Source organism: Lithobates pipiens, unplaced genomic scaffold (genome assembly GCF_037356315.1).
Source record: "Lithobates pipiens isolate NorthernLeopardFrog02 unplaced genomic scaffold, aLitPip1_a1.2 Scaffold_3, whole genome shotgun sequence".
Lineage (NCBI taxonomy): Eukaryota > Metazoa > Chordata > Amphibia > Anura > Ranidae > Lithobates > Lithobates pipiens.
In genome coordinates this window covers 38121555-38134540 of record NW_027507790.1, presented here as the reverse complement: position 1 = coordinate 38134540, position 12986 = coordinate 38121555, and the positions used below count along the sequence as shown (strand labels likewise).

General features: G+C 41.1%; 1 protein-coding gene across 8 annotated transcripts in view; it reads left to right on the top strand.

The window, feature by feature from the left end:
- Positions 1-2350: 2350 nt before the first annotated feature.
- The window catches only part of MSI1 (musashi RNA binding protein 1), a 54405-nt gene continuing 43769 nt past the window's right edge, over positions 2351-12986 (top strand). For 5 of the 8 annotated variants that reach the window (XM_077461463.1, XM_077461462.1, XM_077461460.1 and 2 more), the window contains exons 1-4: positions 2351-2487; positions 4866-4906; positions 5122-5203; positions 5292-5376. In XM_077461463.1, the coding sequence (XP_077317589.1) occupies positions 2429-2487; positions 4866-4906; positions 5122-5203; positions 5292-5376 (267 nt within the window). In that variant the 5' untranslated portion in view covers positions 2351-2428. Of the gene's footprint in view, positions 2488-4865; positions 4907-5121; positions 5204-5291; positions 5377-12986 lie in introns of those variants that run through there. The other 3 variants (XM_077461459.1, XM_077461457.1, XM_077461456.1) reach the window with 1 other exon arrangement.

The following is a 12986-nucleotide window of genomic DNA, read 5'->3' as shown; positions in this document are numbered from 1 at the left end:
CAGAGCTTACCCTCCTTCAATAAGCTCTGGGGAACATTCTCTTACAAAGTGCAATTTCTCTCGTAAAGCAAAGTTTATTTGCCTTTAGTAAATCAACCCCAATATGTCTTTCCTGTATTAAAAATCCTGCCTGTTTGCAATATTTTTTAAATGAAAGTTCCACTTTAACCATTTGCCGATATATAAACGGCGGCAAGGCGGCTCTCCTGCGCAGGATCACTTACCTAGCATGTTATCCTGCACTCCTGGGTCTGGGGTGCGCACGCGTGCCACAGGTGACCGGCTCCCATTGTGATTGGACACAGCAAGAGCCAATCAGCAGGTTCGGAGGACTCAATGTCTGCCGGGACCCGACGATATTTCGGGACACAAGCAGAACGGCGTAAATAAGCCAGACTGCCATTCTGTCAGTAGGGAAGGTAGGGATCCTGTGTTTCTACAAAGCAGGAACAAGGATCTCTGCCTTCCCATAGTACAAGCACCTCCCACACAGTAACCAAGCACAGATTATGCATACATTTAACCCTTTGATCGCCGCTGATCTTAACCCCTTCCCAGCCAGTGTCATTAGTATAGTGACAGTGCATATTTTTAGCAGTGATCACTTAGCGTCCAATTTGTCCGCCGCAATGTCACAGTCCTGCTATAAGTCGCTGATTGACACCATTAATAGTAAGACTTTTTCTTCTTCTTTTTTGATTTTTTCTGGACTATTTCATGTCTGTATAGTTCCTCACGGACTCATGTTTTTTTAGTTCGGTTGACATATGCCGATGTTTTTTCATATATTTTCACATAATATTTGGTATTATCACTTGTGATTTATGCACTTTATTATACAGTTTGACTTTTTTTTATTTAGCGCTAAATTTTTTTTGCTCTTTCACATTTAGGAATTTTGTCACATTCATATGTAGCGGCTTTACTTGTGTTATTTAGTAGATTAGCGCAGTAATCTTTTTTGAATATTTAAAAAAAAAAAAATAATTAATAGAAATTCCATAAATCTTTCCCATAGTTTGTAGACGCTATAACTTTTGTGCAAACCAATCAATATTTGCTTATTGGGATTTTGTTTACCAAAAATATGCAGCAGAATACATATTGAAGAAATTAGATTTTTTTTACATTTTTTTTATTGGGTATATTTTATAGCAGAAAGTACAAAAAATACATATATTTTTCAAAATTGTCAGTCTTTTTTTGCTTATAGCGCAAAAAAATAAAACCGCAGAGGTGATCAAAGACCACCAAAAGAAAGCTCTATTTGTGGGGAAAAGAGGACATACATTTTATTTGGGTATTGTCGCACGACTGCGCAATTCAGCTAAAATAAAGCAAGAAAACAGCCTGGTCATGAAGGGGGGGGGGTAAATCTGAAGTGGTTAATACTAAGGATGAGCTCAGGCGTATTCGCATGGTCCATGTGCAGAGCCCGCCAGGAAGTTGGCGCGTTCGCATGGTCCACGCGCAGAGCCCGACAGGAAGTAGGCGATTCCCTGCGCTAATCACAGGCAGTGAGACATTGCCCGATCTCCGCAGCTACGCATCGGGGCAATGTCTCACTGCCCGTGATTAGCGCAGCGAATCGCCTACTTCCTGTCGGGCTCTGCGCGTGGACCATGCGAACGTGCCTGAGCTCATCCTTAGTTAAGACTGGAGCAGCCAGAATCTGGGGCAGCTGTGTATGGCAACCAATCAGCTTCTAGCTTTCATTGCCAAATCTTAGCTGAACAATGTGAAGCTAGAAGCTGATTGGTTGCCATAGACAGCTGCTCCAGATTTAGTTGAGTGTACTGATGGCAACCAATCGGCTTCTAGCTTTCATTGTCAAAGCTTAGGTGAACAATGTGAAGCCAGAAGCTGATTGGTTTCCATGGACAGCTGCTCCAGATTTAGTAAATCCCCCAGTGAGTGTACAGATTTAGTGAACCCCCCAGTGGCCATCCCCCCAGGACAGAGTGCTGTGTACACCATCCTGATCTTGCACAGCTCTCTACCCATTTTCTTGTCATTAGTTTGCCATCAATAGGTGATGTCATATATGTGCCTCCCGCCTATGCCTGTGATTTCCTATGTAGATGATCGCTCATCATGGTGAGAAGGTTATCCTTTTTATAGCCGTTCTGATTCCCAGTAATTGCTTTATATGCAGGTCCGGGTGGAATGTCCTCCCCACCCCCACCGCATTTCCAGTGGCTTTAGGGACAGTCAGTGGCAAGCTGGCTCAGTGGGGGGGGGGGGGGGGGAGTGGGGGCAGGTGTCAGGGCGGGTTCCAGGGCAAGAGGAGGGGCGGGGAGGTGGAGCTTGGGCACGGTGAGGTCTTCGGATGATCAGTGGGTGGGCGGGAGTAGGCGGGGAGAACACACCCCCTTCCATCCTCTTGTCCCGGGAGCTGCCTCCGTTCTCAGGAGCCGCCAGAGACCGAATGGAGACAGAAGCGCCCCAGCCCGGACTGTCGCCCCCGGACTCTGCGCACGATCCTTGGTAAGGCGCTCCGTCCCCCTCCTCGGCCATGTGCCGCCTTCCCTCCATGTTCTTTTATGCCAGGGTGGGCTTCACAAGGGCATCAGATGGGGAGGTACCTGGGCACAGCCTCCGTGCAAGTTTGGAGGGGGGCCTGGCCGTGTGTAGGTGCACATTGGGAGCCTGGCGGTCGGTGGAGGGGGGGAGGTGAGGGATGGAGAGTTCCAGGTCGCTGGACTCCCCCCCATGGTGAACTTTCTCTGACCGATCGGGAGAAGTCACTGTGTCTTTGTCACCATCGTGTCCCCTGGACCACTTTCTGCCCCCCCCCCCCCCTTACCGGATCCATGGTACCCACACATTCCATAGGCTGGATCAGGGGTCTGATGACTTGAGCTTTGCTCCAATTTCATAGATCTGAGATTTTACATTCCATGTGCTGGAAATAACTGTCCACACATCATGAGATCTCCACTATGGAGCCTGAACCAGGGAGCCAAATCACCCCCATCTCTCATACATCGTGGGGATCACCTCAACTCCAAACTTTCTGCATCCCTAAAGGGCACCTTGTCATCTCACCATACAATCTGGACACACAATCAACTTTACATTTACCAAATCCTTTTAATAGGTGGACCGAACTCGACCATCCATTCAGTTTATATAAAATTAGGCAGGCTCTTGTACTATGTAGTGGTTGGTAGGTCTAAAGGGTGGTAGATCTATAGGTGGTTGGTCTAAAGGTTTGTAGGTCTAAAAGTGGAGAGTCTAAAGGTTGGTGGGTCTATAGATGGTTAGTCTAAAAGTAGTAGGTCTAAAGGTTGGCAGGTCTAAAGTTCGGTAGATCTATAGGTGGTTGGTCTAAATGTGGTGGGTCTTAAGGTGGTGGGTCTAAAGGTTGGCAGGTCTAAAGGTTGGTAGGTCTCAAGGTGGTTGGTCTAAAGGTTGGTATGTTTAAAAGTAGTGGGTCTAAAAATTGGTAGGTCTAAAGGTTGTGGGTCTAAATGTTGGTAAGTCTAAAGTTGGTAGGTCTAAAGTTTGATAGGTTTAGAGGTGGTGGGTCTAAAGTTTGGTAGGTATAAAATTGGTGGGTCTAAAGGTTGGTAAGTCTAAAGTTGGTAGGTCTAAAGTTTGATAGGTCTAGAGGTGGTGGGTCTACATGTTGGTAGGTCTAAAGTTGCAATGTGAGCTTAAGTGATGAGTTAAGCTGGCAATTCCCTACGCAGGCTCTGAACAATTTTCTTTAGAGTATACAAAATGATGTTATCGAAGGACAAACCTAAAACAATCCATTCCGTTAGTATCCAATCAGGTAGTATCTTGTACTTCATAGTAGTTGGTAGGTCTAAAGGACAGCATGCAATCAGTTTGTGAGTTTAGGGCCGGAGTTAGGCTGGCCATTCACTATACAAGCTCTGTACAATGTTCTTTAAAGTTACCAAAACGATGTAATCGGAAGACAAACCTAAAACAATCCTTTCTATTTATATCCAATCGGGTAGTATCCTACACTACAGTTGATGGCAGATCTAACATAGATTGTTAAATTAGGCTATATAGTGTATGGTTAGTATTTATTAATATATATGATGTTTTTTTTAGGACTCTTATTGAGTTACTTGGTGGCTCGGTGGCAACAATATATTATCCATTATTTTGCTGTTTTTTTATTTTTTATTCTGTACTTGTATTAGATGATTGGGTCATAAAACACACATCTGGTTGCCTGTTGTATCATCTAATTTTTAATAAAAATTCTTGTGCTTAAAAAATGAATGCGCTAGTTACTATTAAAAAAAAAATATTGAAGCCTCAATTTATCTCACCCCACACATTATACTCTTCTGTAGCTCTACCAACAGCTATGTAGTGTAAGGCCCTGCCTGATTGGATACGAATTGACTAGAAGGATGAGATAGGTCCTCATATTACACAGTGTTGGGAAATCTAAAGTTGATTGTACCGTGAATCCAGATGGTGACCCTTACACGTCTCTTAAAGTTTTGTCTTCGTTTAAAGTGTTTTTTTGCTGAAATCACCTTGCACAGTAGTTGGATGACATTGTGGGGGCAATGGACTGAAAGGGCATATATCTTAGAAACATAAATTGCATTGACATTCGTTATACACAATTGAATTCCTATTTGTCTTGGAAAATTGGTATTGAATTTGAAGGCCGTAATAAGCTTATGGCATAGACGAGCTGTTGAAGTTTCTTGCTACAGCTAGATATGTCGCTTTGTTTGATGACCTTCCAGTATCTCTCTATCTAAATATTTATTTATATGTACTGTATGTATTCCTACTGTGTGTTCTTATAGAAGAGCACGTGGCTTTTGTTTGTTTTTGCAGATTTTTATTTATTTATTTTTTTCTCCATTTTCTTGGCTTTGCAGTAAAATGTTCATCGGGGGATTGAGCTGGCAGACTACACAAGGTGAGCACAGTGATTGTATTGGAGAAGCGTCGCACTCCATTTCCCCATCACGTTCTCCACCCTTTGCTGTCCTCCTCCTTCATCTGTGCATCCTCCATCCATCTCTTTCTCTCTCCCTTTCCTCCCGCTTGGACATGAAGGGATTGGATTTTCTATTGCATTCTGGGATCTGTCTGCCATGCTTGGTTGTGATAGGCTGCTTCTTATATTTCTAGAGGGCCTGCGGGAGTATTTCAGTCAATTCGGAGACGTGAAGGAGTGTCTTGTTATGAGAGATCCATTGACCAAAAGATCCAGGTGAGGTTTGATATCACGTATACTACAATGCGTTTTGAATTGCATATTCGATCGGCAAGCCTTATTTTATTTGTTTGCTCTTCACCAGGGGATTTGGGTTTGTCACATTCATGGACCAGGCCGGGGTAGATAAAGTTTTGGCACAATCCAGGCACGAACTTGACTCCAAGACGGTAAGACACTCATCTTTTCCTTGATCATCAAGAATCTTTTAGCTGCTGCATGTGAAGGATACGATTTCTGAAGTGGGTCAACTGTACTTTTTATCGGATTGTCTCGCTTTTGTTAAATTATTAATTATTAAAATATTGAAGTTAGGGTCTACTACCGAAAAAAAAAAAAAACGAAGCTTCCACGACGTTTGGAAAAAAATCGCAGGGGCACGCGCGAAAAGAACAGTTTGATCTTTTTTTTTAAGCCAAGTTTACTTATAGCGCACGCAGTGCGAGTTTTAGAGGAGAACTACAGCGTTAGAGGCCCTGTGATGTCAACTGCTGTAGATAATGCCGACTTGCTGGTGATGTGTTTGAAAAGTAAAGTATCTTTTTTATTTAGCAGGCAAGCATATTAGACAGCATGTGGGGGAAAGCAGGTATGATACTGTGTTGTATAGGTTTTGTCATTCCCATTAGTGATGCCACACTTTAGTTTACTAAACAGAATCTAGATAGACTGCTGTGTTGATTACTGGAGACCAGATGTTAGAAGGTCGTCAGTTTGTACAAATGCTTTTTTTGTCACATATCCATTAATGTCTGTTAGCTTTTTAGTTATTTATTCTATCATTTTTTTTCCTCCTAAGATTTGTATGTTTGTGTGTTTTGCTTTATGATTATTTTTTTTTTTTTCGACACAAAATTATTTGTTTATTAAAAGTGATTTCTGGTAGTTTGTGATCTTTTTGCCGATTAGTATCTGTGCTTTGTAATTTAAAGAAAATATATAAAAAAAAACCTAGATCAGCAACAGGTACAGACAAGTGACCTAACTTTTTGTTATGCCATTGAACTCTCCATAAGGATACGTCATTTATGAAGAACGTGGTTGATTCTGGTTAAATTAATTATTTATTTGGTAAAGCGCTGGGTTCACCGATATGTTAACATCCTCTGGAGGCAGATATCACTACTCTCGCATCTATAAACTACATTGCCCATGATACTTAGCGCTTATCAGTTTGCTTTTGAAGAAGTGGGTTGTCAAAGGGTCTAAATAGCAATATGCATGTTTTTTTTGCCTCGTTTTATATGGTTGGATTTGTTATTTCCAGTATGGCAAATGAAGTTCATATATTGTGTGCAAATTATCACTGCTGAAAACATTGACCTGGACTTACCTTGTTATGGGGTTTATTTTTTAATTTGCTGAGTAAATTGAATTAAGACATATATATAGCAAACAGTAAAGTTAACTGATAACATACAAGTACTGCACAGTTATGTTTGCATGTTTTTGTTGTATAAAACCATTTTGATTTAGCCAATAGAGCAGAGCTTTTATGCATCAGTGACAGTACAAGTATTATATAAAGTAATGACCACATTAGGCTTATAATGAATCCTAATATAATAAGAGCCAAAGAAAGAGGAGGTGTTTCCCAATGGCATCCTGTCATACTTCAACTGTCATTTTGCTAGCTTCTGATTGGTTGCTTGGGGTAACAGCTCACTGGGGTTGATTTACTAAAACTGAAGAGTACAAAATCTGGTGTATCTGTGCATGGTAGCCAATTAGCTTCTAACTTCAACTTGTTCAATTAAGCATTTTTTCTTTTATTTTTTATTCATTTTTATTGAAGATGATTTGTACAGGCATACCCCACTTTTAAGTACACAATGGGGTATTATTTACTAAAGCTGGAAAGTGCAAAATCAGGCTCACTTCTGCATAGAAACCAATGAGCTTCTAACCCCCAACTTGTTCAAATAAGCTTGTTTTCTTTTATTTTTTATTCATTTTTATTGAAGATGATTTGTACAGGCATACCCCACTTTTAAGTACACAATGGGGTATTATTTACTAAAGCTGGAAAGTGCAAAATCAGGCTCACTTCTGCATAGAAACCAATGAGCTTCTAACCCCCAACTTGTTCAATTAAGCTTGTTTTCTTTTATTTTTTATTCATTTTTATTGAAGATGATTTGTACAGGCATACCCCACTTTTAAGTACACAATGGGGTATTATTTACTAAAGCTGGAAAGTGCAAAATCAGGCTGACTTCTGCATAGAAACCAATGAGCTTCTAACCCCCAGCTTGTTCAATTAAGCTTTGGTAATAAAATCTGGAAGCTCATTGGTTTCTTTCAGAAGTGATCCTGATTTTGCACTTTCCAGCTTTAGTAAATAATACCCATTGCGTACTTAAAAGTGGGGTATGCCTGTATAGGTACAGAACATAGCCTTTGTGCATTCTCTGGCTTACAGATACAGATAACACAAACTGCTAAATAGTACAACTCATCAAATAAAAAGAACAAAACGGTCAATTAAACTTTGACAAAATAACATTAAGGGCCAGTTCACACCATAGAAACATAGTCCGGATTCGTTCCAGTTGCTTTACGCATGCGGGTTTTTGATTAGTTTTTGGTGCATTTTTTATGCATTCCAGTACACCCCCCCCCCCCCCCCTCACCTTTTTCTTAACCTTAAGGCTCCATACACAATAGCATTTTTCATAAGCTCATAAAAAGCTACAACAAAAATCTGGATGAAAACTGCAGATAATAGCAATTTTGTCCCAGCTTCTAGTAGCATTTTGGTAGCTTTTAAGAGCAGTTAGGAGCGTTGGCATTTTATTAGTGTTTTTGCAGTAAATGAAGGGGAAAAATAGCTGATAGTAGCTTTTAGAAGCAGTTCGGAGCATTCAGCGTTTTTTCTGCTGGAAAAACGCTCCAAGAAACTCTACAAAAATAAAATAAAAAATTCTGCTCCTAGAAGCCGAAGCTCAAGCTAATAGCCTAAAGTAGTGTGCATGGACACAGATGGGGTTGGGTTACTAAAGGCAACTAGACGGTGCACTTTGCAAAGTTCAGCTGCACCCTGCAAGTGCAATTGCAATTGTTTCAGAGCTTAATAAATGAGGTAAGGCTTCACTTTCCAAAGAATACGTAATCACAAGGGGGAAAAAAACAGCATTTTTTCTTGCACGATTGGCTGATAAAAGTCAGCAGAGCGTCTGCTAATTCTAATTTACTAAGCTCTGGAGCCACTGCTCTTGCAGAGTGCAATTGCATTTGCTAAGTGCACAATTGATTTGTCTTTAGTAAATCAACCCCATAGGACATGGGTGCTCCACCTGTGGCCCTCCAGCTGTTGCAGGACTACAAGTCCCATGATGCATTGCAAGGCTGTCGGTTAAACAAGCATGACCCCCAAAAGCAAATGCATGATGGGACTTGTAGCTCCGCAACAGCTGGGGGGGGGGGGGCACAGGTTGAGCACCCATGTCATAGGATAACACTACAGGCATACCCCATTTTTAAGTACACAATGGGGTTTACTTACTAAAGCTGGAAAGTGCAAAATCAGGCTCACTTCTGCATAGAAACCAATGAGTTTCCAAGTTTTATTACCAAAGCTTAATTGAACAAGCTGGGGTTAGAAGCTCTTTGGTTTCTATGCAGAAGTGAGCCTGATTTTTACACTTTCCAGCTTTAGTAAATAATACCCCATTGTGTACTTAAAAGTGGGGTATGCCTGTACAAATCATCTTCAATAAAAATTAATAAAAAAAAAATAAAAAAAACGCTTAATTGAACAAGTTGAAGTTAGAAGCTGATTAGCTACCATGCACAGATAAACCTCATTGTGTACATAAAAGTGGGGTATGCCTGTATTTAGCTTCTAGGAGCAGAAAAAAATGCTAATAACAGCTTTTAGGAGCGTTAACAAATGCTGCAGCTTTTAGGAGCTTTAAAAAATGCTAGCATGCATGGAGCCTTAATAAAGACATGTGTGTTCCAGTGCGTTTTTGGTGCGTTCCAGTGCATTTTTGATGCGTTTTATAGCGTTCCAGTACAGTCCAGTGCAGGAAAAGTGCAGCATGTTCTTTTTTTTTCTGGAACTGGAACACACTGGTGTGAACTATGCCATTGAAAACCATATAGCCTACTTTCCATGCGTTTTTGATGAAGAAAAAAAAAAAATGCGCACTGGACTGCATGTGGTGTGAACTGGCCCTGAAGCGGATTGGTTTGTATGCAGCGCTGCACCAGATTTTGCACTCTCCACTTAGTAAATCAACCCCACGGAGGTTAATTTACTAAAACTAGAGAGTGCAAGCTCTGGTGCAGTTCTGGATAGAAACCAATCCTTTTTTTTTGTGTCAAAGCTTAGTTGAACAAGTTGGAAGCCGATTGGTTTCTATGCAGAACCGCTGCAGTTTTAGTAAATCACCCCCACTGTGTCATATGCTTTTGTTTAATAAATCAGTCCTTGTAAAGGGTTACATGAGGGTCAGGAAGAAAAAAAAGGAAATGATTTGTCACAGTATTTTATTTTAGAAGGGCTCCTGATTGATATCACAAATAGGGACAACATCTGTGTCTGAATTACACAAGGTAAACAAATGTCAGCGGTTACAAATAACTCAATGAAACTGTCAACGTTGATGTCAGATCTAGTTTGTTGCAAAACTCGTAGGTCGGTTTGTGCAAAACATTTTCAGGTGTCAGGATTAGCTTTCGTCAGGTTGTCATCAGGATTAGTCCTTCTCCCTTGAGGCTTTACATGTATCTTCATCCCGAGAAGGAGTAATTCTGTACATGAGCATGTAATAGCTGTCTGTGTGATACACATCATGTACAGGTGATGTGACCTTATTCGCTGCAAGTGTTTCCTCCTCATCTGCCAATCAATTGTGTAGGCGCGTTACAGAATCACATGACCGCGTTACAAGTGTTTGCATTTTATATTTTATTTTTTTCATATTTAAAGAACCTGTAGCAACAATCTGTAACGTTCACCACACATGTCACAATTTGTCACAGTTTCTCCTTTAGGCTGCATTCACACCTGATCGTTTTCAGCTCGTTAAACGCTCATCTCAAAAGTTCCAAAACGCCCAACAAGCAAAATCCCATTCATTTAAGTGGGCCCTGTTCACATCTGAGGTTTCTGTCGCCTGAAGCAAAACGCCTTGAAGCTCAAAAAAGTACCTGAACTTCTTTCTAGGCAGGTTACAGGCATTTTACTGCTTTTTACATTGGTGACCGTCAGACCTCAAAACGTCTCTACAAAAACTCAGAAAAAAACACCTAAAAACTATATGCTCAGAAGTGAATGCAGCCTTAGACGTGAAAAAAAGCGCCTGAAAAGCTTCAATTAAAATCAATGAATGCTTTCACACTGGCGCAGTGCGCTGGCAGGGCAGTAAAAAAAAAATGCCCCTCTCCATTGAAATGAATGGAAAGCTCTTCAAAAGCGCCTGAAAAGCTCTTCAAAAGCGCTCAGTGTTTTACTGGTGGTTTAGAAGCGCTTCAGTGTGAAAGGGGCTTTAGAGCTACCAAAAACTGCAAGGGCCTGTTTGATTGGATACAGATTGATTGGTTAGGCTAAGCATCCTACAGGGGTCTCCAAACTGTGGCCCTCCGGTTGTTCAGGAACTACAATTCCCATCATGCCTAGTCATCTCTGTGAGTGTCAGAGCTTTACAATGCCTTATGGGACGTGTAGTTCCGGAACAGCTGGAGGGCCGTAGTTTGGAGATCCCTGAACTATATCTTTATATAGGACTTATAGCACCAACAGTGCTTTACAATATAAAGGGGGGCAGTATAATCGCAATACAGAAAAAATAAGAGGGCCCTGCTCATGGAGCTTGCAATCTAAAGGAAGAGGGAGGTGGTACAAAAAGTAATGGGATGATCTGATGGAGGTGACTCAAGTACAGTTCTTAGGTGGAGGTGTGATAGGCTTCCCTGAATAAATGAGTTTTCACGGATCGCATAAAGGCAGACAGGGTAGGAGCTGACCGGAACATACAGGGGTAGGGAGTTCCAGAGGATGAGAGAGGTTCTAGATAAGTCCTGGAGGAGAGTGTGGGAGGAGGTAACAAGGGAGCTAGAGAGCACTATAGAATTAAATTGTATATTCTCCTTTAGATCTACCATAAACACTGTAGTGCCTGATTTAAAGTGGAACCAAAGTAAAAAAAAAAACAGACCTGTATTCCAACAACCCGATACCCATAAGGTCCTTCGCCGACACCGGCATCTTCTCCTGGGCTTTTTATGGGTGCTGGTCTTGGGCTGCCACAGGATGATGTCACTCACGTGCATGCACAGAAGTTACTCATCCAAGCACACTAGGACAGTGCTGGAAATGTGCACTGAGCTGCGCATGCACAGCCCAGTTTACATTCTGCAAGGGATTGTAAACAACCAGGTGAGTTTATTTTATCATAGAAGAGACATTGGGGTTGATTTACGAAAAACTAGAGAGTGCTAAGTCTGTTACAGCTCTGCAAAGAAACAAATCAGCTTCCAGGTTTTGTCAAAGCTGGAGGCCTGGTTCACACCTATGCACTTTTAGTGCCTTTTGCATTTTGCAGATTTGCACTATGTATAGGAAACCATATTAAATGGACTGTAGTGCAAAAAGCACTAAGGCCGGGTTCACACCTATGCATTTTTTAGTGCGTTTTCAGTTTTGCATAAGCACACTACAGTCCATTTAACGTGGTTTCCTACGGGTTACATTCACATCTGTGCGTTTTATGGAAAGAGCCAGGGACTATTTTTTGGTTCCATAGGCTTCAATCAATCAAAAACATGTATTGAAAATGCTAAATGCACCTGGAATATGCAAACTGCAACTAAATGGACCTTAGTGCAAATTTGCAAAATGCAAAAAGCACTAAGGCTGGATTCACACCTATGCATTTTTAGTGCTTTTTGCATTTTGCAGATTTGCACTACAGAATGTGTTCCATAGGAGACCATGGTAAATGGACTGTAGTGCAAATCTGCAAAATGCAAAAAGCAGTACCATTGCATAGGTGTGAATCCAGCCTAAGGCCTGGTTCGCATTTTTAGCGCATTTTCAGTTTTTGCAGAAAAACACTACAGTTCGTATGACTTGATTTCCTATGGATTTAGTTCACATCTGTGCATTTTATGGAAAAGGCCAGGGGCTTTTTCTGTTTTTTTGGTTCCATAGACTTCAATGGATAAAAAGCATGTATTGGAGAATGCAACATGCACCTGCAATATGCAAACGACAACCTGCATGGATTCACACTAAGAATGGTTTCACACCTAAGCATTTTTGGTGCTTTTTTGCATTTTGCAGATATGCACTACAGTCCATCTACCATGGTTTCTTATGGGACACTTTCTTTAATGCAAAATGCAAAAAGCACTAAAAATGCATAGGTGTGAATCCAGCCTTATTATTATAGCTTTATGGCCCATGCACACCAGTACCGCTTTCTACGCGATCGTACAAAAATCAGATCGTTAGTACAGAGCTTTTGAGAGCCGATCACAACAATTCATCTGATATTATTTGATCGGACAAGCACGAAAACTTTCCTCGTACAATACCAGATCGTACAATTTTCGTTTAGTCAGTACAGTTGTCATCCGAAAATACAATACAAATACATTACAACACATGGCATCACTTCTGATTTTTTTTCCCCCTTCTGTCGTATGAGAATTTTCGTGACTTTAGTAACCTAATCAGTTTCCACTTGCGACTATTAAGTGAAAAAAATCAGACGTTCTGTCGTCCAATTTTCGGATTGCGTGTTTGGGCCATAAGTGTGAATCAGGCCTC